Here is a 27587-nt window from a genome sequence, read left to right as displayed (position 1 = left end):
TCTTTCTTCCACAGAGATAAGATCTACTTGTATCATATCCTAAATCTTCTGTGTTTTTAGTTCCTTTGTGTTTAATATAATGTCACCCTCATTATGCTTCTTTTCCACAATTATTCTGGTAATTTCAAAATTAAAAAAAATACATGTTGTAGAATCAGCTTTTCACTTCTTTAAAAAAATCTTATTGGTAATTTTATCATGTTAGCACTAAATCTATAGATTAATCCAAGAAAAACAGGCATCCTTCTGATTAACGCAAGTTGTCTTTTGGGTCCCTCAGTAGCAGTTTAATGGGTTTTTGTTTTTTCTTTTTTTTCCCCAGGTAGATCTTGTATGTTTCTTTTTAAGTTTCTTCTGAGTAATTAATGGATCTACATTTAATAATATTTTCTCCTGCTCCTGTGACTTGTCTCAGCCCCAATATTAAGTAGTAATTCAAAGCAAACAGAATCTTAGAGTTATGTTTCAAATAAACAGCTCATGTTGTCTGGTGCGCACTCTAATTTCTGGATTCTTCTCTTTAAATATTGGGCTATCCCTAGATTAGAAACACACGGAAGAGTGATGAATATATAATCACTTTTCTTCGTATGACACAGTGTTCAAGAAGCAATTCATACCTATGTACTACATTTTAAAAATAATAAATACGTAATTTTTCAAAACAGAGATGAGATCTTGCTGGTTTTCCAGGCTGGTCTTGAACCCCTGGCCTCAAGTGATCCTTTTGCCTCAGCCTCCCAAAGTGCTAGGATTACAGGTGTGACCCACCATGCCCAGCCATAAATATGTAATTTACATCACACACTTCATTATAAACTGTGCAATTCTCTCCAGAATGCAGTAAGCTAGCTGATTTTAACTGAAAAGACCCATGTAATATAGGAAAAATGTAGGGGGAAAAAAAAAAGTAAAACACTTTACGTTTGTGAGGCTGAAATTTTTGAAAAATAAAGATGGCTACTCTTACCGACACAAGATTCCTACGATGTTTCGTACAGGAGAACCATGCAACAAGGGCCTCACATTGCCAAATCTGCTCAGAAACTCTGTGGTTTCGATCACTCTGCCAATTCTAAATATCTGCAAGATATCCACTGGGCTCTTACTGTAAAAATTAGAAGAAAAGCCTTTAGATTACATAATTGGAAACAAAACAAAAAGTCATCATAGCAGAAGAAATCCCAAAAGAGTCCAGATGTCCATTATCAGGAAACTGATTCAATGAGTCACAACACAACATATCTTAGAAGTATTATGCAGGTATTAAATCAAATTCTTTTTTAAAAAATAAGGATATGTAGTAAAGCATACAGTAAAATATAAAATTTAAAAGTAGATTACAAAACTTTATACATAGTATGACCCCAATTTTGTCAAATATATAATAATATATGGAATATATAATTCTTGTTCTGGGCAACAGAGCAACACTATGTCTCTTAACAAAAAAAAAAAAAAAGAATGCAACTTCTGGCTGGGCGTGGTGGCTCAGGTCTGTAATCCCAACACTTTGGGAGGCCAAGACAGTTGGATCACTTGAGCCTGGAAGTTTGAGACCAGTCTGGGCAACATAGTGAAACCCCATCTCTCCTAAAAATACAAAAATTAGCAGGGCATGGTGGTGCACACCTGTAGTCTCAGCTACTCAGGAGGCTGAGAAAGGAGAATCACTTGAACCCGGGGCAGGGGGTGGTGTAGAGGTTGCAGTGAGCCGCGATCATGCCACCACACTCCAGCCTGGGTGACAGAATGAGACTCTGTCTCAAAGAAAACAAAGTTATCGGCTGGGTGTGGTGGCTCACGCCTGTAACCCCAGCACTTTGGGAGGCTGAGGCAGGCAGATCACAAGGTCAGGAGATGGAGACCATCCTGGCCAACATGGTGAAACCCCGTTTCTACTAAAAATACAAAAATTAGTGGGGCATGGTGGTGCACACCTGTAGTCCCAGCTACTCAGGAGGCTGGGGCAGGAAAATTGCTTGAAGCCGGGAGGCAGAGGTTGCAGTGAGCCAAAATCGCACCATTGCACTCCAGCCTGGCGACAGAGCAGGACTCCGTCTCAAAAAAAGACAAAAAAAAGTTATCAAATGCCTTATTTTTAAGTGCTGTTTAGGAAACCAACCAGTTTGGAGAGAGGGTTGTCAAGAAAGGCCTCTCTTGGGAGGTGACATTTATTGGAATGTGGCACCATAAAATGTCTATTTGAAGACCTCACTGGTTGTTATGGGGTGGATGGGGCAGGAGTGGAGAGAACATCCGGAAGGACGTTGTAGACGGGATAACGTGACCCGGAGTGAAGACGGCGGCGGGGTGAACGGAAGTGAGCCCAAGGATGAAGGACACTTGGAAGGCAGAATTGACAGAACACGGGTATGTGGGGCTGAGGGAGAGAGAGACCCCACACTGGCTCTGAGTGGGTAGCTAAGATGCGGCAGTTGTGGGGGAGACTGGGGTACGGCTGAGGGCAGCTGTGGTGGGAGGAAGGGCACATCTCCCCAACCCCACGTCCAGTGGCCTCAGGTCAGTACATTAGCTATGCTGGGAGTATTTGCTTCCCAGAACTCAGCAAATATTCCAGACCGGGGCTTTTCCTTCACGGAGCTGGCTTACCAGCACCCCCCGGGGTGAGCAGCATCCAGGTGATGCAGGCTGGGTTATGTTCTACACCCAAACGTTAACAGTGGTTACATTATCTCTGGGTTGTCTCTGGGTGCTGAGATTCTGAGTGATTTTTAATTGTCTTCATATTTTTAGATATTTTCTAAGCTTTTATCAAAGAACATGAGTTTTATAACTAGAAAAAAGTAATAGAAAGAAATCATGATTAGTGAAATGAAATGAAGAAAATCTAACTCTTCACAGCAACAGGAAGAAGCTTCTTTCCCTAGGAAGAAGCCCACTTTAGTTGTGTGACTACTTTTGTACTTAGAGGGTGGGGTGGCTGACCAAGGGCTTGCTCAGGTAGCCCTGGAGGGCTGAACTGCAGCTGCCACTCCCGGGGCTTGATATGGCTCTTCCTGTCTTCCTGGAGAAAGCTTATTGCCCTCCAGATTCTACCTTCCATTTCACTGGACTCTTAATAAGTATAGAACTCAGTGGACACCTAGGGGAGGGTCAAAAGGCAAACCAAAAGAATTTGATTACATATAAAAACAAAATCTGGAGAAGTCCTGTGGAAATGAATGTTTTTGAGACAGAGTCTTGCTCTGTCTCCCAGGCTGGAGTGCAATGGCACGATCCTGGGTCACTGCAACCTCCACCTCCTGGGTTTAAGTGATTCTTGTGCCTCAACCCCCCGAGTAACTGGGACCACAAACGTGTGCCACCACGCCTGGCTAATTTTTGTATTTTTAGTAGAGACAGGGTTTCACCATGTTGCCCAGTCTGGTCTCAAACTCCTGACCTCAAGTGATCTGCCTACCTTGAGCTCCCAAAGTGCTGGAATTACAGGCATGAGCCACCAATCCCAGTCCAGATTTTTTAAAAATTAAAGTGAAATTTAAAAAAGATAAAATTAACTATTAAGTGTATAATTAGGTGGTATTTAGTACAGAACATTCAAAGTGTCGTGTAATCACCACCTCTAGTTCCAAAATTTTTATTTGCCCAAAAGAAAACCCCGTACCTTTTGACTATGAGTCCCCATCCCTCCCTCTAATGGCACCACACAATTTGCTGTCTCCGTGGATTTATCTATTCTAGATATTTCATATAAACAGAATCATACAATATGTGGCTTCTTTCACTCAGCATAATATTTTTGAGGTTCACCCATCTGTAGTATGTGTCAGTACTTCCTTTCTTTTCATGGCTGAATAATATTCCATTAGATATATTTATCATGTTTTGTTTATCCACTTCCCTGTTGATGAACATTTGGGTTATTTCCACTTTTTGGCTGTTGTGAATAGTGTTGCTATGAATATTCATGTACAAGTACCTATTTTAGTACTTGCTTTCAAGTCCTTTGAGTATAGAACTACAAGTGGAATTGCTGGGACTTATCATCATCATATGATTAATTTGTTGAGGAATCATCAGAGGCTGCATCATTTTTCCCTCTCATCGTCAATGTGTGAGGCTTTCAGTCTCTCTATATCCTCACCAACATTTAGAATTTTCCATTAAAAAGAAATCATAGCCATCTTAGTAGATGTGAAGTGGTTTGGGGAATGGATTTCGAAGATGATCAAGGAAAGTAATAATTTTAGATGGGTCTGAGTCAGGCCATAAGGTAAGAGTGGCTGGGTGTGGTTTTAGAGGGGCTCTGGAAAACCAGCCCTCTAAACAGCAGCAGCAACGCCCCCGCACAGCCCTGATTTGCGCATTTGCTGATTTCCATGGTGCAAATCCTCCCCGTGTCCAATTTCAAGCTACCCATGGTTTAACAACCAGCTCACCGCATCTCTTAAATGTTGACAACTGGCTCTCATGAGCTGGTATATGCGGCTACAACTCACCACCATTCGTTCTAAGCGCTGTGCCAAGCTGATGAAGAGGAGCTGCTGCAATGGAATGAACCACCAGGTCAACAAGAGTCAGTCCCATGCTCCAGAACAAGCACAAAATGGAGTTTCCAAACCGAGCAGCTGGGCACAGACTCAGCCGCGGTGACTCTCGGGTGCTGATACCCAGTGAGGGCTCATCTGAGAAGGTGGTGCATCATGTTTGTGCTACTGGAGAATGCCCATCAGCACAGGACCCTGGGTATGCATAGTGAGTGAGGGCACAAGTGTAACTGGTCTTTAGGAACGTGTTTTCCAGGTTTTCAGGTGCAGTGTTTCATGCCACAGAGAGGCCACGTTAGAAGACGCCATACCCATATTCCTGCACGTTTAAATCTTCGTGTAAGTGGCTTTTTCTCTGTAATAACCTACAAAATACCAACTCAAACACCTTTCGATTTAAAATGTTTAAATTTAACCCTCAACAAGATTAGGTAACCTCGAAATCAGAGTGGAATACAGAGGGTATTTTCAAGCAGAGAATACTGCCCCAGGCACCATTACCAACGGAGAAAAAAGTAACTTGTCATCATACCAGGCTACTGTGGCTTGTTGCTGAAGATTCAATTATCTAGGTAATTACTGTAATCAGCTCTTTAACAGACTCTCGAAGAGCATTATATCAGAACAGATCCTGAGATATTTCCTTTATGCTTACCTGTGATGACTCTGCAAAACCTCTTTTCTAACCCTGAGAAATTCTTCAGTATTCTGTTCAACATGCTCAATTTTGCATCTCAAAGCTCGGTATTTGGCCAGGGATGGTGGGTTGGGTTTGGATAAATTCGTTTCACAGACATTAACCATGTCTCTTATTAGCTGTAGGTGGAAATCACAGACAGATGTCAGAATCACCACATATCAAAATTAATATTTATATTACATTAACACTCTCTCAAAAAGATGGGAAAAGTCCATTTTCCCCCAAAGCTTGCTTTACTTTATTTATTTTTGAGTTGGGTCTTGCTCTCACCCATGCTGGAGTGTAGTGGCATGACCATAGCTCATTGCAGCCTCAACCTCCTGAGTTCAAGCGATCCTCCTACCTTAGCCTCCTGAATTGTACTTGAATGGGCACTATACATTCCCTCTTAGCAACACTGATGATTGAGATTTTTTTTTTTTTTTAAAGATGGAGTTTTGCTCTTGTTGCCTAGGCTGGAGTGCAGTGGCACGATCTTGACTCACTGCAACCTCTGCCTCCTGGGTTCAAGCAATTCTCCTGCCTCAGCCTCCTGAGTAACTGGGATTAAAGGTGCATGCCACCACATCTAGCTAATTTTTTGTATTTTCAATAGAGATGGGGTTTCATCATGTTGGCCAGGCTGGTCTCGAACTCCTGACTGGTGATCCAGCTGCCTTGGCCTCCCAAAGTGCTGGGCTTACAGGCGTGAGCCACCACGACCGGCCAACTGAGATTCTTTATGTTTGATATTAGGTAAATCACAGATTTTTAAATTTGGAAGGGTCTTATATTTTCTCATTGATCGGTTCTTTCCGTATTTTGGATTACTGATTCCTCTGGGAATCTGTTGAAAGTGATTATTTCCCAAACATGCAAAATTTCACATCTATAAACTCCTCTGAAGTCTAGGACACAAATCTCTGATCTTGGCCTAATCCCTGCATGCCCAGATGAGGCAACACGGACCAAGAGAGTGACTTCAGCCTTGTCTAGGGCAGGATTGGCTGCTGTGGCTGCCTTCCTCTACTCACTGAGCCTGCTTCTCTCCTGGCAGCTCAGAGGAGATGGCCCATTTCTGAGCAGCCACAGTGGCTCCAATCTCCTCGCCAGTGACTGGCTTGAGATTGTACACATGACTTCATTCTGACCAGAGAACTGTAAGTCTGCCAGGGGCTTCCTCTACATGACACAAAAAGAACTGTTATAGATGGGATACTACGAACTACTGCAGCCATATGCAGATCATGAGGGAGCTGGACTGAGAGCAGAGCTGTCACTCTACAGGAAGTTCAGAGGGATGGAAGGAGGCTGAGACCCTGATGATGACACTGACACACTGAGTCTCGGGGTGACCTGGGCCAGGAGGCAGCCCACAGCTGGACTTCTTACTGTCCGAGGTCGTAAATGTCCTCAGTGTTTAAGTCAGTTGCAGTTTCCCACTTCTTCTGCAGAGAGGATCCGAACTCATACCAAGGTCTGAAAAGTTAGTTGACAAGATAGCAATTCTAAACCTATTTCTGCATTTATGTCACTGTGCCAACATATTCACATTTGAAAATATGGTTTAAGTAACTTTCATAAGGATCCAGGGGCCGGGCGTGGTGGCTCAAGCCTGTAATCCTAGCACTTTAGGAGGCCGAGACGGGTGGATCACGAGGTCAGGAGATCGAGACCATCCTGGCCTACACGGTGAAACCCCGTCTCTATTAAAAAATACAGGCCGGGGCCGGGCGCGGTGGCTCAAGCCTGTAATCCCAGCACTTTGGGAGGCCGAGACGGGCGGATCACGAGGTCAGGAGATCGAGACCATCCTGGCTAACACGGTGAAATCCCGTCTCTACTAAAATATACAAAAAATTAGCCGGGCGAGATGGCGGGCGCCTGTAGTCCCAGCTACTCGGGAGGCTGAGGCGAGAGAATGGCGTAAACCCGGGAGGCGGAGCTTGCAGTGAGCTGAGATCCGGCCACGGCACTCCAGCCTGGGCGACAGAGCAAGACTCCGTCTCAAAAAAAAAAAAAAAAAAAAAAAAATACAGGCCGGCGCGGTGGCTCAAGCCTGTAATCCCAGCACTTTGGGAGGCCGAGACGGGCAGATCACGAGGTCAGGAGATCGAGACCATCCTGGCTAACACGGTGAAACCCCGTCTCTACTAAAAAAAATACAAAAAATTAGCCGGGCGAGATGGCGGGCGCCTGTAGTCCCAGCTACTCGGGAGGCTGAGGCGAGAGAATGGCGTAAACCCGGGAGGCGGAGCTTGCAGTGAGCTGAGATCCGGCCACTGCACTCCAGCCCGGGCGACAGAGCGAGACTCCGTCTCAACAAAAAAAAAAAAAAAAAAAAAAAAAAAAAAAAAAAAAAAAAAAAAAAAAAAAAATACAAACAACTAGCCGGGCGAGGTGGCGGGCGCCTGCAGTCCCAGCTACTCGGGAGGCTGAGGCAGGAGAATGGCGTAAACCCGGGAGGCGGAGCTTGCAGTGAGCCGAGATCGCGCCATTGCACTTCAGCCCGGGCGACAGAGCGAGACTCCGTCTCAAAAAAAAAAAAAAAAAAAAAGGATCCAGGACTTTCTAAACTGGTTCAACAATTTATTTTCTAGCACAACTCTGGAGACGATTTCATGATTTTTAAAGACCCCCACCCTCCACATATTTTATAATAAATTGAATTCTATATTTCAGAGGTTTACCTGGCAGAGGTCTGCTTTCTTAGCCAATAGTCCCAGGTTCACTTCTTTGGGCGTTGTGCCTTTGTGAGGTATCAGTCTGTAAAACTCTGTCATCATCTTTTGCAATTGCTCTGCCGTTTCTCCATTTTTCAGTGCTCCCTTTACTAGAAGGAGAATCCCCTCTGCCTTGCTCACCTTTCGAAAGAAGATCATACATGCTTATTGAAATGAAATCTTGATACAGAAATTAAGGAGCACGCACAAAACTACATGAATAATTGTTGGACACGTCAAGACTATTCATTTTCTCCTGGACACGCATCACAAAGCAAATGCTCATCTTTATTGGAGACGCATCTAGTTGTGACAATGATGCCATGAGGGTTACCGCAAAACTGGGCTTGGTTTTACTAGAGAAAAGAACCCGAGTCCTATATTTCTATACATATGTGGATACATCTACATACATATACACAGAGAGAGAAACACTAACGCAACTGTGATAGACTTGCTTTTCCCATGAGACATTTAGAAAGCTCAGAATCAGACCAGAGATAAAAACCTCCTGAATGTGCTTCTCATTACACAGGTACTTCATGGGCTTTACCCCAGTTAGCCATTTTCTCCTTGAGATAAATTAGTTTGATTCCACAGAGGAAAACTGACTGTATTATTTCTTTTTTTTTTTTTTTTTTGAGACGGAGTCTCACTCTGTCGCCCAGGTAGGAGTGCAGTGGCCGGATCTCAGCTCACTGCAAGCTCCGCCTCCCGGGTTTACGCCATTCTCCTGCCTCAGCCTCCCGAGTAGCTGGGACTACAGGCGCCCGCCACCTCGCCCGGCTAGTTTTTTGTATTTTTTAGTGGAGACGGGGTTTCACCATGTTAGCCAGGATGGTCTCGATCTCCTGACCTCGTGATCCGCCCGTCTCGGCCTCCCAAAGTGCTGGGATTACAGGCTTGAGCCACCGCGCCCGGCCTTGTATTATTTCAATACAACAATGCAGTTGCACAAGTTGTACCATTGGGAAGATCTTATTTTGTCTGCTCTTTCCACTGCAATTATGCTTAATCAAGAAGGCAAGAACGTTTTCCGGCAGTCTGGAGGCATGCCTGCCTCTCCTAAGACGGGCAGAAGGTGCGAGACTGTGGAGTCACTAGGAAATGGGTTGGGGTCTGGGCATCTGACTGGGGACCAAGACCACCCATATCCCTTCAGCTTCCTGCAAACCTCTTGGCACAGAGGATCAGGCCTCGTAATTGGCCAGCACCAGAAGCCTGCCTTCGGTCAGCTCGAGGCTGACATTTTACAGACAGCGATGTCTAGGTTTCTCAGAAGGTTTTCTCCTTAGTGCTGTTAGTGGTCCCTTTCATCAGGATACAAGGAAAGAACATTTAGGAATGAAGGCCAGAGCAGTCAGACCAGCATGCAAACACACGTGTTATTGCTGAAACCAATCAACCAGGAGGCAGGTTTCTCACACTCTGTTTCAGCAACACATCTACTTACATCGTTGAGGCTAATCCTGTTCACTGGCTTGAGAAGTGTGTGTTCCAGGTGGCCCAGCGCCTCTGCCCAAATCATCTCTACTAAATCGCTCACCTCTTGGCTCAGAGTGCTTGAATTCATGACTTCCTCCAAAAGCAACTGCAACAAGAAAATAGAAACGCCACCAAAAAGTCATCATGTGTGAGTTTGTGTAGAACTCACATGGGCCAACGGACAGAGGTGTGAGGAGAAATAATTAATTAGAACCCAGGAGAGTCATCCCCAGCCAGGTAACTAAATCATGTCTCCACTGGATCCACCCTCTGTCTCCCTCCATTCTCTCTTCTCTGATTCCCTCCTACCCCCTTTTCTTCCTGTCCTATTTTTTCCTTCACCCTGCAAGCTCTAGGCCTGTCAGTGGCATTCCACACATGCAGTCAGGGTTAAGGACCCTTGACTCACGGCCTAGGTTGTAAAGAGGTCTCCCAAAAGCTGGGAGCGTCTGCTGCTGAAATGGGCAATACGTCTCATGGCTTGTCCTAAAACGCATTCCCCACTCAACTTCCATGCCTTTCTGTGAGTTCACATTTCCTTTTCTGAACTCCTCCTCTTCCCTCCTGCCAGTTATTTATTTATTTGAGACAGGGTCTTGTTGTATCGCCCAGGTTGGGGTGCAGTGGCATGATCATAGCTCGCTGTAACCTCAAACTGCTGGATTCAAGTGATCCTCCTGCTTCCGCCTCACGAGTAGCTAAGACTATAGGCACACCACCATTCCTGGCGAATGTCTTTCAGTTTATGTAGAAATGGGTCTCTCCATGTTACCGAGGCTGGTCTTGAACTCCTGGCCTCAAGTGATCCTCCTGCCTTGGCCTCCCAAACTACTGGGATACAAGCATGAGCCACCAAGCCTGGCCCAGTTTTTTATTTGTAATAGAGAAAACATTTCTATTAAAAATATAATAACAAAAAACTATAAATCAATCTTACTGCTTGCAATTGTTCAGATGCTAATTGGGTTGCTTCAGGTGTGAAATGTTCTCTTAGTAGAAATCCTTGTTTCTTCAGTTCTTCGATGTAATTTTCGTAGTATTCACTTGCATCTTCAGAGGTTTTCTTTATAGCAAACTGTCTTCTAGTCTGTAAATTATGGTGTATAGCAAAAGTACAGTAATTATTTACATATCTAGTTTTATTGAACATAAATAAAGCATTAGGTCCTTGACATGAAGAAGCTTACAAATTAGTTTTTTTCAAAGAATTACTTAAATTTTAAATTCTTTTTCTTTTCTTTTTCGAGACAGGGTCTCGCTCTGTTGCCCAGACTGGAGTGCAATGGCACCACCTCAATTCACTGCACCCTCCACCTCCTGGGTTCAAGCAATTTTTCTGCCTCAGCCTCCTGAGTAGCTGGGACTGCAGGCAGGTGCCATCACGCCTGGCTAATTTGTTTTGTGTTTTTTTGGTAGAGACGGAGTTTCAAGCACGTTGGCCTGAATAACTCCTGACCTCAAGCAATCTACCCGCCTTGGCCTCCCGAAGTGCTAGGATTACAGGCATAAGCCACCGTGCCCGGCCAGAATTACCAAAATTTTAAACTCTTAATAGCCTAAAACCTGGAGGTAACGGCAAAAAGCTTGAGAATGCACAGCAGACAGAAAAGCTCATTTGTTTCACTGGAAAGTCACTCAAAGCTTCCTTCCAAGTCTATAGACTCTTTACAAACCATTCTGATTAGCTTTGAAATCTGGCTTTCCAGTTTTTTGGAAATGAGAAAAAAAAAAATCAGGGGAGGAGAGGAACAGAAAAATACTTCAGAAAGGAAGAACTGTTAGAGACAGGCACCCAGCGAAAATGAAATCACAGTCAGTAGACAGGCAGGAAAGTTATTAAATCGCGCATGTGTTCAAGGCTCCAGCTCCTCCCTCATCCCAAACTGCCTATGGAGGTGGCACTTTCTGCTCTTCTGGGAAACTCCTGCCCCTGCAGTGGGCAGTGACGCTAGCATTAATCCCAGGAGAATCTGGGAGAACTTGCCCCAGCTCAAAGCCCTGGTGTCCTTGTAGGTGGTGGCTGAGCCCCTAGCTTGGGGGTGTGGCCCCCTGGGAAGCCACACTACTCAGGATATCCACAAGCCGCCCTCCCAGATGGCGGGCTGCAGGACGCCTCTGAAACCTGGAAAAAAGAAGGGCCTGCTGAAGTCACTCTGTTGAAGAAGGTAGAGTTTAACGTCATTTTGGAAGCTTCCCATCAAAATGGTTTTATTAAGCAGAAGGGCAAGCTGGAAAATCCTCTTCAGCAGAACCGCGGGCTAAGGCTCACTGTTATCAAGGTGGACAGGCTTCTCTGTTCAGCAAACCAGGCTCACCCAAGGGGTGCTCTACACAGACTCGGGCTTGCTAAGGGAGGAAGGTACCCTGAGGGATGTCCTGGCCTATACAATGCTACAATTTTCTTTCTCAATGAAGAAAGCAATAACACATTCTATCATGTTTTTCACCTTCATTTTTACTTACTTCTTACCCAAACAACTAAATCCTTTGCAAAATACAGTATACATTTCAGGGTACAAGGTTAACAAAACCCCTTCTCCTTCTTGGACATATTTGACCATGGATTAGCTTTCTAGCTCTGTTCCCGTGGAAATCTGATAAAGATGGCATGTCAGCTGTAATAGTAGGCAAAATTGCTTATGTAATTGTGGCCTCTCATTGATAAATTGCATTGAAACTAGGGGTTCAATGGTGGGAAACCCAAGCTTTGGGCTTGTCAGAGAGCAGTGACTCGTATAATTGGGTATGTCCCTTGAGGGCATCCGGAACCTAATACAATGTTACAAGAGCTATGGGCTCTTGTGGGGTAGGGCTTCCAAGCCAAGTGGATCTCACATCCACCTGATATGAGTCTCTTCCTCTTGTACCTGAGCTGACACTCAGAGTGGGAACAAAGGGAAAAGTTCCTGGAGCCTGTGTGGACCTCTGTGAGGGCCACTCCCACGGAGAAGTGACTGTTTCCTGGCCCAAGATAGATCTGTAGGCAGGGCGCGGTGGCTCATGCCTATAATCCTAGCACTTTGGGAGACCAAGGCAGGCAGATCATGAGGTCAGGAGTCTGAGACCAGCCTGGCCAACATGGTGAAACCTCGTCTTTACTAAAAACACAAAAATTAGTCAGGCATGGTGGCGCATGCCTGTAATCCCAGCTACTCGGGAGGCCGAGGCACGAGAATCGCTTAAACCTAGGAGGCAGAGGTTGCAGTGAGCCGAGATCACACCACTGCACTCCAGCATGGGCAACAGAGCTAGACTCTGTCTCAGGAAAAAAGAAAAAAAAAGATAGATCTGTAACTCTGAATGTCTACTTGAGAAGGCATCCTGGTGGGTGTTGCAGCATTTTATTTGAACTTCAGGCATTAATTCTAAATTTATTTGTGTTTCATGATTGCTTTAGATTGGACTGTGCTCTTGACCTGATACTGACCTAGGGCAAAGGTCATGGCCTCTGCCGGGCCTCCCTTGTTGCTCCCAGGGTTCTGTGACCTTGAGCCCTCAATACCTCATATATATATTCAGGACTAGAACTGTCACAGTGGATTGTAACGATGAGTGTTATTTCTTTCTAGACAGTGATTTCTGAGGGCCAGGATTGAAGCTATATGTAAGTGTCAGCCCTAGTTGATTGCTTGGTACATAGCAGGTGCTTAATGAAGTGTATCAGTGGAATGCTTTCAGAGCTGTAAATATTAGGAAAATATCCCAGAAGTGATGTAGAACAAGAACAGAAATGCCATACACCCTGCACCCAGTAAACATTCCCTTCTAGTGGGACCCTGTGCTGATCTACTCAGGGGGTGAGGTCCTCACCTCCCACACTCCAAAAGAGAACACATTTCCCCTTTGCAAAATTATTTACCAGGTGTTATGGCTGAACTATACCCCTACAAAATGCATATCCCGAAGTCCTAACTCCCAGGACCTCAACAATGGGACTGCGTTTGGAGACAGAGCCTTTAAAGAGGTAATTGATTAATTGAGATCACAGGGGTGGGCCCTGATCCGATATGACTGCTATCCTCATGTAAAGAGATGAGGACACAGAGGCCCACAGGTGGAAGACTGGAAGACCATGTGAGGACACAGCAAGAAGGCAGCCCGTCTGTAAGCCAAAGACAGAGGCCTCACCTCAGAAGAAATCAACCCTGCCGCACTTGGACCTTGGACTTCCAGCCTTTAGCACTGTGAGAAATGAATGTCTGTTGTTTAAGCTCCCTAGCCTGTTGCATTTATTAACAGCTGCCTGCGCTAAGACACCAGGTAAGAAGAAAAAGGTTGGGAGGCGGGCTGGCTCATTGAAATGAGTTATGAACAGAGGTCAATAAACACATAGGAATCAACATAAACAGCATTACCTGCATGCCATCAGCCAGGAGGAAGTGTGAGGATATCAGGAAAGGACAGTCCCTGGAGTCCCGCGAACACTGCAGCTCCACAACCACAGCTTCCTGGCCTCCCTCCATTCCCACCTGGAACACAGGATGCGCTTTCAGAAGCTGCACTCGGGAAACATCAAACTACATGTGCCATTTGAAAATGTTGATTATAATTATAAAATAATATATGTTCATTTAGAGATATAATTTAGAAAATACAGAAAAGTATCAAGAAGAAAATTAAAATCACCTAAAATCCTATGACAGCAATATAATCACTATTAATATTTTGATATATTTCCCTCCTATATTTTTGCCATACCATAAATAGATCTGTATATGTTTACACCATACCATTTTTCATGTTTTATCAAAGAGGGAAATGTTATTTTCAAATTACATTTTATTCACATGTCTAAAAATACAAATGGAGCATCACTTTGAAGGCTAGAGTCGATTTAGATCTAAATATATATTTTAGAGACAGAGGTCTTGCCATGTTATCCAGGATGGCCTCAAACTCCTGGGCTCAAGAGATCCACCTGCCTCAGCCCCCTAAGTAGCTGGGAGTATAGGCGAGTGATGCCACACCAGACACTAGTGTTGATTGTCATTTGTACTGACTTTGTGGGGAAAAAAAAAAAAAAGATTTTGTTTTTCTAACACATAAAGGGATGGAAATGCAACATAGTGTAAATATTTAGTGTCAAACCTTACCTTTCCAAATACAAGAAACTATTAATAACAGGGAAGAGGACTTTCATTTTTAATGCTATATTGATATTTTGTACTGTTTAAAATTTTTGCTATGAACATGCATTACTTTTATAATATAAATACTAAAAATTTAAGCATTAAATTATAAACATAAACATTTTCTTGACTATTAAAAATCAGGTCCAGATGCAGTGGCTCACGCCTGTAATCCTAGCACTTTGGGAGGCTAAAGAGGGAGGATGGCTTGAGCCCAGGAGTTCGAGACCAGCAACATAGTGAGACTTTGTCGCCACAAAAATAAATAAATAATATATAAATAAAATCAACTCATATTTTAAGGAATATATGATATTCAGGATATGCCTAATTTTTCAAAACTGAGAAAATGATCAAATAGGAAAAAACTCAGAAGATATTCAAACAGGTTTTTTTTTTTTTTTGCTAACTAGAAATCAGATTCTTACTTTCTCCAAGAAATTTTGCAATTTCAAAATCTTGAGGAAGATGAGAAATTTCAGCATTCTCTGTACCAAACCTGAAATTTGTACAGTGTATAATTAAAATTTTAACATTAAATGGATTTTAGACTAAACAGAATTTCATAAATTTTTTCTTGTACATCTTTACAAAATACATGATAGATTCCTTACAAAATACATGATAAGTCCCTAAGGACTCCTTAGCTATTCCAGAAATTGTTAAAAGATCATTTGAAATGAGCTAGATGCCTCCTCTGCGTAATTCTCCAGCTCAGATACCCAGTACTGTAGCATCTGTGCAGGAAGATGGTGTCCACGCAGCACAGGCAGAGGTAGAAAGAAGTGGGCCACACACTCTGGGAATGGGCTACTTGTGTTCGCTTTGGATCTGACTCTTAGAAGCTATGTCACTCCTCTCCAGACCACAGTCCATTCCTCTCTAAAATAAAGGAGTCAGACTTCTCACAATGTGTGCTTTTCATTTTGGATTTTCTTCTCTTTAAACACTATTATTAACAAATATAACAAGATTGAATGTGATGCTTAATTAACCCGATGTTTTGGGTATGCTTTAAGAAGCCATATAGAACTCCCATACTCCATTTGAGGATGACTGTTGTTATTTCCATTTTTGAAAATATCAGGCAAAAGTAACAAACTGTCTTTACTCTAAAGGCTGCTCAGGAAAGAAATAAGATGAAAATAGTTTTTTTTTTTTTTAATCTAATAATTGTACCCAATCTCATTTAATACTGAGAATTTAAAATAATGATCACTATACTAGTTGAAGAAAAAGACAAATAAAAAATCACTAAAGCCGGGCGCGGTGGCTCAAGCCTGTAATCCCAGCACTCTGGGAGGCCGAGACGGGCGGATCACGAGGTCAGGAGATCGAGACCATCCTGGCTAACACGGTGAAACCCCGTCTCTACTAAAAAATACAAAAAACTAGCCGGGCATGGTGGCGGCGCCTGTAGTCCCAGCTACTCGGGAGGCTGAGACAGGAGAATGGCGGGAACCTGGGAGGTGGAGCTTGCAGTGAGCTGAGGTCCGGCCACTGCACTCCAGCCTGGGTGACAGAGCAAGACTCCGTTTCAAAAAAAAAAAATCACTAAAGAGTTATATACACGAAATAAATTAAAATACGAAAAAGTCTAGAAACATAATTTTAATACTGTGCTTGAGGTTTACACAAGGTTTGCAAACTCTGTAGAGTCCTGGGGATCAGAAAGAAGTAAATTACTCAGTGAGTTCCACAGTGTCTTCCTCCTCTGTGGCATTGTCTGGGCATAGACCTTCCGTTTTCACTTCTAGAATTAAAGCAAACAGCACACTTGTTTACTGCCCAAAGGCTTATTATAATTAGTTAACCTAAGTGCTGGAATTGTTAAGATTCATAAATAAATTAGTTATAATTTTGGTGATCTACGGATAACCCAGTGGGAAAAGAGGACGGTATAAAAACAGGAAGGTATAACATTATAAGATAGTGAGAACATACTCTAATTCTATCTTAATAGGCATATCAGGAGAATTCTCATCTGTTATTTGAAACTCACTGACAGCCATACACTTTTCAATGGGCACTTTCCTCTTGAAGTGTACAAAGTGCACAGGATTAGAATGAGTTCCTGAGAGTCAGCACATCACGAGTGGAGGGGCTGGAGATGTTCTAGCTGAGAGGAGGGAAAGTCAAGGGCTCTACATGAGCTTTTGCTTCATACTTGTTGTACAGAGAAACAGTAACACTATCTATAGCATTGGGATATACAGGAATAACTCAATGTGAGGACTTCTTTCCAGTTTTAATTATACTGTCAAGATTCCAAAGATCATCAGTGTATTTGTAGTAATCTGGAATCTGAGTAAATTATGCTGGCTGTCATACAATGTTTTCAATGTGAAAGGAGTCTACTATTTTGTCTATTTCTGTTGTAACTATCATTTGCTGGGACATGTGCTGGGACTGCAGCAGCCTTTCTGGACGATTGTCTAAGGAGGCTCTACCCTGCCAAGTCCTTACGGTATCTAACACATACCATGTGCTTACTGTAAGTTAGTATTTATCAGAACTGGTCGATTTTTGATGTGACTGGGAAGAGTACATTTCTCATGTCCAAAGGCTTTCTTCTTGGCCAGTTTCCAAAATAAAATCTGGGTTTATAAAGAAAATACGTTTCTGTTGAGGAAACAATCTTTTGTTTGGAAAGAATTTCTTTAGCAAAATGCTGGTCCTCACATTTCCAGTCATTAGGTTGTAGTAATCACTGTTTAACACAAAGGCTTTTCCCCAACCTAGCTAAAATCACAATCAGGTTTTCTGAGATGATCAGTGTTTTGTGGCCATTTTGAATCTGACCATACTAGGCTGGATATCAAGAAATCTGTTTCTATTGCTAAAGTAGTCTTTTGTCCTTTGTTATTTTTCTGTCCATTTGCTGAGGTAATGAGAAGTCTGTTTTTGTAGTATTTCTGGTCAATTCTCTGTGTATGATATCTTTGATAAACCCAAGTGTGTCCTATAGTACCTATGATACATTAAACGCTTATTATGAGATACCTACCAGGACCGCTCGCCTTCTGATCAGGAGGTGGTGTGATGTCCAGGGGCTTATTAGGATCATAATTCTTTACATCCAAGAGTTTCTTTTCTCTGATAGATTCCCATATAAAATCTGGGTTTACAATATGAACGTGGTTCTTTTGGATAGAATTCAGCTGGTACTGACTCAGAACGTCAGCATTGTCTAAGATTACATGTGTGCACTAAGGAAAAAAAGAGTCAATCCATTATGCATCAGGAAAAACAACATTTCAGTAAGTTTTTTATATCTGTAATCTTCACCCTTAAAAAGTCTTATTTTAAGGTAGTTTGTGATAATTTTTCTCAAATTTCTAAAAACCTCTATAAATAACAAAGTTTCTAGTTACACAAACATTTTAAACATCAACTGTTTTTAAAGAATATGGATACGAATGTACCATAATTGATTAACCCTAGAGGTTATTTGTAAATTTTCATTATTGTAAACAATGCTGTGATGACTATCCTCATGTACACATCTTTGTGCACTTGGTCAATTATTTTCTTAGTAGTGGAAATGGAGGTTCAGAGGTTACTCATTATTTATTTTAATTTGTAATTTTTACAAATCTTCTTTTTTTGTAGAGATGGGGTCTTGCTATGTTGACCAGGCCGGTCTTGAACTCTCAGCCTCAAGTGATTTTCCAATCTCAGCTGGGTTTACAGGCATGAGCCACTATGCCCATCTTATAATTTTATTTATTTTTTAATAAACAGTAAATTCACATTGTAGAATAGCTAAAAAATAAAATAAAAATGATGACATGTTAACTTCATCCTCACTGTTGTTCCCAGTTCCTCTCTGCAGAGGCACCTGCTGTCACTTGCTCCTCACAAATCCTCTAGAGCTACACTGTGCATAGACACATGGCAGCGTGCTACTCAGCCTCTTCCGTGCTGGCTTTTCCACTGAATTTATCTTGGCAATTGTTCCTCATCATTACATATAGAGCTGCCTCCTTCTCTACGGGAGCTGGGATGCACATTTCACATGTTTATGTACATGGACTTCCACAAGGTTGCACTCACAGTATGTGAGTTTCTAAAGAGGAGAGATCACGTTGGCAGTTCTCCACACAGAAGACAAACTGAGAAGGGAGAGCAGGCATGAATTATTCATCTGTCCACAGAGATGGTGAGACAGTTCAGTGTGGGAAGCCATATAAGGGAAGTATATACAATTCTACCTGAATTGGAAGTAAACAGGGACATTGCATTTCTGGTATTCAGCTGAAGCTGAGCACGCTTCACAGACCAGATGAGGCTCACTCTGGCCAAGCCCCAGAGCTGAGGCCCAGGGAGGGGCAGGCTGAGTCAGCTCATCAGTTCGTCAGCAGAGGGAACAGCAGAGGACAGGGACAGACCAGTCTGGCACTTAGAGCCTTTGGATTTCTATTTTTACTTCTTATAGTGAGGTGGTTTAAAAAAGAGGTTAGACTGAATTATTTCCATGATTTCATCCAGCTGTAAAATCCTATTATTCTGAACTGCCAGGCTTACAAGTTCCAGAGGCAGAAGGTAGATTCCTGCAGCCTTTAAATGAACAAAACAAACAGCACAAGCTACATTGCGAAGATGAGTCTACACTGCATGTCTTTCTTTCTGCCCCCAGGAACCTGGCTTACCAGTGGATCACTCCAGCGCTGACAGACTGGTGAGTGGCGACAGTGCACTTTTTGCAAATCCTGTGCGCTATGACTTTTCTCCTTCAAGAATAGATATGGCTGGTCTGAAATTCTATTTTCATATTTGGCTGTGCTCTAGTAATATCCTGCTTCACAGGACATATGGGACTGTCCTGCAGTTCAAGGAAGAGAGAGAGGACAGGGCTGGGCCTCCTCCGCCTCTCGGGGCCCAGCCTCCCAATGGGCGATGTCACAATCTCTCCTGATGAACTTTGAGTAGCTCACTCTCTCCTGCTGCTAATCTCTGCTTCCTTTTCTAACCAAGACCCCGTTCCCCAAATGCGCGATGTTTTATCATACTGTAGTTTGTGACATTTGGAAATACCTGAGGATTTAATGAAAAGGAAAACTTTCCACCGTTTTCCTTAATGTCAGTTTGTAGCTTTTTCTTCTGCTGCCGAGGTAAGTACTTCACTTTCAAACAGAAGATACAATTTGCAAAGATTCCCATCATCATCCTGTAGGAAAAAAGTTTTTAAGGACTCTCTCTTAAGTAAATGTAATTGACAGTGAATTTAGATTATACAAGCAAACTGTGGGAAAATTGGGCATTATCTTAAGAAAGATATTATAATTATGTTACCAGTTGAACATTGCAAAAGCTGAATAATATCCTAGCTTGCAATATGTGTTGGTTTAAGAATCATTTCTAGCTTTTATGATTGATATTACAACACCAAAAATCCCTTTGTACAAGCTCATAATATACATCTTAATAAAAACATGACAGATGTCAGTTACAGATCAAGTGTGTGACTCCAGAACATGGAACCATTTATTTCTAAATAAAAAATTAACATTATTTGATAGTGAAACCCTGGGTTTTTTTATACATAATTCTATGCATTCAAAAAGACTCTTTATGTGAGTTTCTGTTAGGCCATTCTGGGGAAAAACTGGACAACTGGTAATAAAAATATACAACTATGTTTAAATGGAATATGTATGTGTATGTATACACACATATATATTCTGCATTTGGGTTCTTTTTTTTTGGGAGACAGAATGTCACTCATGTCACCCAGGCTGGAGCGCAGTGGTGCAATCTCAGCTCACTGCAACCTCCACCTCCCCGGTTCAAGTGATTCCCCTGCCTTAGCCTCCTCCTGCCTCAGCCTCCCGAGTAGCTGGGACTACATGTGCACACCACCAAACGTGTCTCATTTGTGTATTTTTAGTGGAGACGAGGTTTCACCATGTTGACCAGGCTGGGCTCAAACCCAGCCTCTCAAAGTGCTGGGATTACAAGTGTGAGGCACCACACCCAGCCTGGGTTAATTTAATTCATTTCCTATACCATGCATTCTCAATTTTGAATTGAAATATGTATTTAACAATAAATTAATACATGGTGAAAAATTGGGTTTAATTTCCACTAAGTATTTGTAAATTTTTTTTTTTTTTTTTTGAGACAGAATCTCGCTCTGTCACCCAGGTTGGAGTGCACTGGTGCAATTTTGGCTCACTGCAACCTCCACCCCCTGGATTCAATCGATTCTCCTGCCTCAGTCTCCCAAGCAGCTGAGATTACAGGTGTCCACCAAGACGCCTGGCTAATTTTCGTATTTTTAGTAGAGACAGGGTTTCACCATATTGCCCAGACCAGTATTTGCCAATTTTTAAAAGCAAGGAGTCACGTCTAACAGGCTCCCCCAAAGTAAGCTGCCGTTTCGCGATAGCCGTTCCCAAGTCCTGTACTAGTTTGAGGATCGCGGTTCCAGGTCCTGTGTTAGTTTGGGTAGGCAGGCCAGGCTCTCTGCTGCCGCCCCACGCGTCTTGGGACTAAGCTGAGTCGCTGCAAGCCCACAGCCCTGCACCGCGATTGGGCTCCGCATTTCTCCTTTGCTCTGCCTGCCCTTTTACCTCCTGTTCCCACAGGCCGGAGGCGCCGCCCTACCTAGTACCTTTGCCCTGTGTTGGAGCCCATTCCCTGGGCTCCCAATTGAGGACCCAATGCCAGTGCCCCCGTGACACCTCACTTCTGGGTCTCCTTGGTACCACAGAGGCGCCACGTCCCCAGCCTAGGCCTCCTCGTCCCCTCTTGGCTGGAGACAACCACTGGGTGCTATTCTTGACTCCCTGCACCCCAACCTCCTTCTGCCAGTTGTATCTCTTCCATCACAGCCCCGGATACAGCCCCAATCTATAGAACTTGTCCCTCCTGCTGCCATCCTGGCCCAGGCCCTCTCATCCTGACTGGCTCCCACTCCTGTTGCGCCTGTGGTTCAATCTCTTCTCCACGTTGCAACTTAAGGAATCTTGGTTTTTGGTTTTTGTTTTTAAATTACATTTCAGATAAAATACAAATTGCTTATCATGGTTCAAGGCCAGCAGCTATCTCATTCCCTCCTGGCCACACCAGCTTTTTCTTCAGGAGGAAGAAACCCACAGCTTCCCTCCAAGTCTTGACACATGCTGTTATATCTTACAGTTCTTCTCCCTGGGACTCCCAGCCCTTCCTCACCACATGCTGTCTCCCCCATCCAGGACACAATGAATGGACACATTAGGGATTCATATTTTTTCATCTTTCTTTTGAGGTCCAGTTAAACTGAAGTCTCTTGATGTAATTCTGCCTTTCCATAACATTAGCTTGTAAAAGTTTCATTTGTTGACTGCCTCTTACATTCAATAATTAGCATCTGTGCATAGATAGGAGGGATGAAATGAGGGGTACTGTAAAAGAGATTACACCACATTATTTAGGTTAATCTATGCTAGTCGATGTAATCTCTGACAATTAAAAACAACACACACAAAAACCACTAAAAGCCTTTAATGACTCTAATAATTTCCAGGACAGTCTCTATGTGATATTGCACCCCCACCTATGCTGCCAAGGTTGGCTGACATTGGAGTGGCTGCTCAACCCTACCTTCAGATGGGTCCTGGATGTGTAAAATCCTCTGACCTGTTTAAAAAGTGTTTCCTGGAAAAGTGATTCATGGTCACTGCTGAAAATGTGAAAAATACAGAATTGTATAACAGCAAAACAAAACAAATCTCAAAACCTAAGGCTACGTTAGCATCTTGTTTTGCATTTTTCTTCCGGGCTTTTTTCTAGGTCTATGTTTATAACACTTTGTTTTTTTTCAGACAGTCTCGCTCTTGTCACTTAGATGGAAGTGCAGTGGTGAGATCTCGGCTCACTGCAACCTCCGCTTCCCGGGTTCAAGCGATTCTTCTGCCTCAGCCTCCCGAGTAGCTGGGATTATAGGCACCTGCCACCATGCCTGGCTAATTTTTGTATTATTAGTAGAGACGGGGTTTCACCATGTTGGCCAGGCTGGTCTCGAACTCCCAACCTCAAGTGATCCACACGCCTCAGCCTCCCAAAGTGCTGGGATTATAGGCATGAGCCACTGCGCCCAGCCGCAGACTATATTTTTTATCAAAACTGAAATCATACTACCTATCTTGCTGTTATCAGTTAGCATCTTTAGCATTTTGTCATTAAATGTTATTGGAAAACATTTTTAATTGAGACTATCAGATATGGACCGTAAATGAGTTATTGTTGGAAAATTAAATCATTTCTAATTTTTGGTATCATAAAAAGCCATGATGAACATCCTTATGTGCAAATCCTTGTTTCCATCTCCAACAGCCATCTTAGAAAATAATACTTAACTAGAACTATTGAATCAAAGTTTGAACAATTTTTTTGTATTAAAAGTTAATCACGCCGGGCGCGGTGGCTCAAGCCTGTAATCCCAGCACTTTGGGAGGCCGAGACGGGCGGATCACGAGGTCAGGAGATCGAGACCATCCTGGCTAATACGGTGAAACCCCGTCTCTACTAAAAATACAAAAACTAGCCGGGCGAGGTGGCGGGCGCCTGTAGTCCCAGCTACTTGGGAGGCTGAGGCAGGAGAATGGTGGAAACCCAGGAGGCGGAGCTTGCAGTGAGCTGAGATCTGGCCACTGCACTCCAGTCCGGGCGACAGAGCGAGACTCCGCCTCAAAAAAAAAAAAAAAAAAAAAAAGTTAATCACTATGAAGAAAAAATAAAAAGCACCTAATATGATGGGAATGCTCAAAACTAGACTGCGGTGATGGTACACAACTTGCTAAATTATTAAAAATTTTTGAATTGGGCCAGGCAATGTGGCTCATGCCTGTAAACCTAGCACTTCGGGAGACTAAGTGGAGCAGATCGCTTCAGACCAGGAGTTTGAGAGTAGCCTGGCCAACATGGCGAAACCTTATCTCTACAAAAAGTACAAAACTTAGCTGGGCATGGTGGTACATGCCTACGGTCCCAGCTACTCAGGAGACTTAGGTGGGAGGATCACTTAAGCCTGGGAGGTCAAGGTTGCAGTGAGCTGTGATCATGCCAGTGCACTCCAGCCTGGGCGACAGAGATCCTATCTCAAAAAAAAAAAAAAATTACAAAAAAAAGTATTGAATTATACAACTAAAATGAGTGAATTTAATGGTATGTAAATTATACCCCAGTACATTTTTAAATAGTACTTTTCGGATATATAATAGTTGTACATATCAATAAAGTTGTTTTTAAAAAAGCACCTGATCCCTCCATCCAGAAATAACCCCACTGTTGATTTTGTTTGTTTTTGAGCCAGTCTCCCTCTGTCACCCAGGCTGGAGTGCAGTGGCACGATCTCAGCTCACTGCAACCTTCTGCCTTCCAGGTTCAAGTAATTCTTATGCCTCACTCTCCAAGTAGCTGGAACTACAGGCACGTGCCACCATGCCCAGCTAATTGTTGTATTTTTAGTAGAGAGGGGGTTTCACCACGTTGGCCAAGCTGGTCTCGAACTCCTGGCTCAAGTGATCCACCCACCTCTGCCTCCCAAAGTGCTGGGATTACAGTCATGAGCCGCTGCACCTGGCCCCCACTGTTGATATTGTAATATTTTTTCTGGTATTATTCTTTCTTGTATCATTGTATTTTCTAAATGAATATTCTATATTTAATGTTATAGCCAGTTGCTCTTATTTTACTTTTTAAATAGGACTTTCACCTTCACAGCTTATTTAGCTTTTAGTGATATCCTCCCTATGTCAGTAAATATTCTTTGAAGGTGTTTTTAGTGGTTACATAAGCTTTGCGTTTATTTCATCGTTCCCCAAGTCATCAGATACTTGGTTACTTAAGTGTTCACTATTAGAAATACACTTTAATTAAAATGTTTGTACATATATTTTTTGGCCACATCTCTGTCATAGTTTCCCTAGAGTTGATGACCAGAAGTGGAATTACTGAATCAAGGAGTATAAACATTTTTTACCTTTTTAAACACTGTGGTAAAATATGCAGAAGATAAAATTTACCATCTTAACCATTTTAAGTGTACAGTTCAGTGGCATTAAGTACATACACACAGTTGTGAAATCAAAGTATAAACATTTTATTTATTTATTTATTTATTTATTTTATTTTTTTTTTGAGGCGGAGTCTCGCTCTGTCGCCCGGACTGGAGTGCAGTGGCCGGATCTCAGCTCACTGCAAGCTCCGCCTCCGGGGTTCACGCCATTCTCCTGCCTCAGCCTCCCGAGTAGCTGGGACTACAGGCGCCCGCCACTTCGCCCGGCTAGTTTTTGTATTTTTAGTAGAGATGGGGTTTCACCGTGTTAGCCAGGATGGTCTCGATCTCCTGACCTCGTGATCCGCCCGTCTCGGCCTCCCAAAGTGCTGGGATTACAGGCTTGAGCCACCGGGCCCGGCCTAAACATTTTATTTTATTCGAGGCAGGGTGTGGCCGTGTATCCCAGGCTGGAGTGCAGTGGTGCGGTCACTGTCACAGCTCACTGCAACCTCAACCTCCCTCCCAGCAATCCTTTCACCCCCGGCTCCTTAGTAGCTGGGACTCCAGGCCTGCACCACCATGCCCAGCTAATTTTTGGAGTCAGGGTCTTACTATGTTGCCCAGGCTGCTCACAAAGTCGTGGGCTCAGGCGATCCTCCTGCCTCAGCCTCCCAGAGTGCTGGGGTTATAGGTGTGAGCTGCTGTGCCCGGCCCAGAGTAAAAACATATTAAACATAAATCTGCAGTCTGCTCTTAGCACCTGTGGCTGCGTGGGAGGTATGGAAAGGCACACTTTCGGTTTCGTGAAATCTCAAGTCAGGCCTTGACTTCTCTCTTTCCACAGATTCATCTCTAGTCTCTCTAAAAAGCCAGGCGTCTTCTGGGTTAACAGCTCCTAACGGACATGCGACACCAGTTCTTCCTTGTTTCAAAATGTTGTCTAAACACAGAGTTAGTTCATGTTTTCATCAGCGCTGATTACGTAGACATGAGATGTGGCAGACACCGGGCTAGGGGCTGGTTATTCTCTAAGGCAAATCTGCAGTCACTCCAGCCTGTCCCTCTTCCCAGCTTCTTCCCAAAATAGCATTCACAGACAGCAGGGCACAGCCCCGGTTCCTAAGAAACCCTCAGCACACCCCCTCACAAACTCCTGGCTGCTCTATCCACAAACCATTGGTGTAGGTGGAATCAAGGGGCTTCCTGCTTCACAGGTCTTTGTCTTTAGCACTGGCAAAACCCCGAGGAGTCCCTTTCTGGGTAGCCTTGATTCTAGAGCCTCCGCCTTCCAAAGTGTGTGAGTCACCGCACGCTAAGATCACTTTTGATATACAGTGGGCATTCAATAAAAGCTTGCTTACTAAAAACTCTCACACGCATCCATTAAAGCCCAGGATTACCGAAAAGCCTTCTGACACTATTTGCATTTTGGACCCAAATGGCATCAGTAATGCACCTCCCTAATGGGATTATTAAACACTTAAACAACAAAGGTACTACTTTTATTTCCACCGCTATGACCTACAGTAGCTCTACGCACACAGACAGGACCCAATGTGTACTTAACAAATGATCAAGTCAGATGTAATGAAAGAATCTGCAACACGCACATACTCAGAGCGAATTTCCCCTTTATCATAGCACTGTGCTTGGCTATTGTCATTCAGCAGTCCAGAATCGAAAGGGCTTGGGCTTGAATATTTAGCAGCGCCTTGGTTTTCTAGAAGCTGAGATCTACCAACTCGACCCCTGGGTGAATCATTCGGCCCTGCCACCTGGAATTACTTAACTGAGTTAGAGGTTTTCAACTTTGGACCTCAACAAACACATTGTTTCTATCACGGTGTTCTCAATGACTCACGATGTCAGATGGTACTTCCTGATTACTCACCAAACCACCTTACTTTTGCACCATTTGAAACCTAACTTTAGGAAAGAAGGCCATTTGGCATAAAGGAAACAAGAAACAGCATAGTCTACCGCGAACCGCACCGCCCGGGGCCCGGAGACTTGGTGTGAGTGCCGGCTCCGGTGGGCGCCCCCCACCGCACCCAGTTTCTCGTCACCTGGGTTGCGCTGCGGAGCTGAGTGGAACGACCGCAACATCCCTCCCCGAGAGCGCTGGCTGCACTAGCTCGTCCACCCCACGCCTCACAGCGCCATCAGACCCACAGCGCCGACGCCGTGCAGGACAAGGGCGCAGCCACTGGCGGAGAAGGCGCCGCGCAGAGCACACGGGGCACTTCCTGGCCAGGACGACAGGGATCATTGGCAGACCCCGACCCCGCCGCGCCCACGCACCTGCCGGAGGATCCCGCCGGCTCCCGGCGCTCCCGGATTCCGCGCTCCTCGCACTCTGTGCTTCCGGATTCTAGGCTCTCCCTGCCCCGGGGGCTGGGCGGGCGCCACTGCGCCGGAACCCCGCCCCGCACCAGGCGAGCGCAGCGTCCCAAGCAGGGCCGGTCACCAGAACGCGCCTGGAATCGGGTCCGCCCGGTGGGGAGCGGGACCCGGCCTCTGGCGGGGTTTCTCTTCCAAAATCAGAGGGAGGGTTCAGGGCTTTGTTTCACTTTCATATTTCAGGAGGGATTTGGCCAATGAGGATTAATACAGAGCTCGGCTTTGGGCGAGGTGGGTGGATGGTGCTGTCCTTTAACTGAGAAATGGAAGGGATTCACAAGGGCGGGAAAGAAAAACATTTCGGGAAAGTTTGGGGAAACAGGAGAATAAGATAATAAATTTACTTTAAGCACACACCTGTGGTCCCGGCTTCCTGGGAGGCTGAGGCAGGAGGAACACTTGAGCCCTGGAAGTTGAGGCTACAGTGAGTTGTGATTGTGCCAGCCTGGGTGATAGAGTCATCACATCTAAAAAAAAAAAAAAAAGTGTAATAAAAACCTATAGAATGCTTGAAAAACCATCAAACTACTATGTAATTATTGCTGTTTTTAAAGAAACCAAAAATACAAGTGTGAAAACTATTATGGTATTGCTCTACTGTTATCACATCAAAGGATTCAAGCTAGAAATCCTTTACTATCTATTAAACATCATTGGTCAGGCATTCTAGAATGT

The 27587-nt window shown here is 43.8% G+C and overlaps 1 protein-coding gene across 1 annotated transcript in view; it reads right to left on the bottom strand.

The window, feature by feature from the left end:
- Nucleotides 1-27257, bottom strand: part of PARP4 (poly(ADP-ribose) polymerase family member 4) — a 100227-nt gene extending 72970 nt beyond the window's left edge. The window contains 10 exon segments of the mRNA XM_033236866.1: nt 971-1108; nt 5167-5327; nt 7881-8054; nt 9367-9504; nt 10336-10485; nt 13754-13867; nt 14956-15026; nt 17535-17736; nt 19565-19697; nt 26814-27257. Of these exon segments, the coding sequence (XP_033092757.1) occupies nt 971-1108; nt 5167-5327; nt 7881-8054; nt 9367-9504; nt 10336-10485; nt 13754-13867; nt 14956-15026; nt 17535-17736; nt 19565-19696 (1280 nt within the window). The 5' untranslated portion in view covers nt 19697; nt 26814-27257.
- Nucleotides 27258-27587: the final 330 nt, after the last annotated feature.

The sequence above is a fragment of the Trachypithecus francoisi genome, unplaced genomic scaffold (genome assembly GCF_009764315.1).
Source record: "Trachypithecus francoisi isolate TF-2019V2 unplaced genomic scaffold, Tfra_2.0 Contig01461, whole genome shotgun sequence".
Classification (NCBI taxonomy): Eukaryota; Metazoa; Chordata; class Mammalia; order Primates; family Cercopithecidae; genus Trachypithecus; species Trachypithecus francoisi.
The sequence above is the reverse complement of the archived record's forward strand: the minus strand, read 5'-3'. Positions and strand labels throughout refer to the sequence as shown.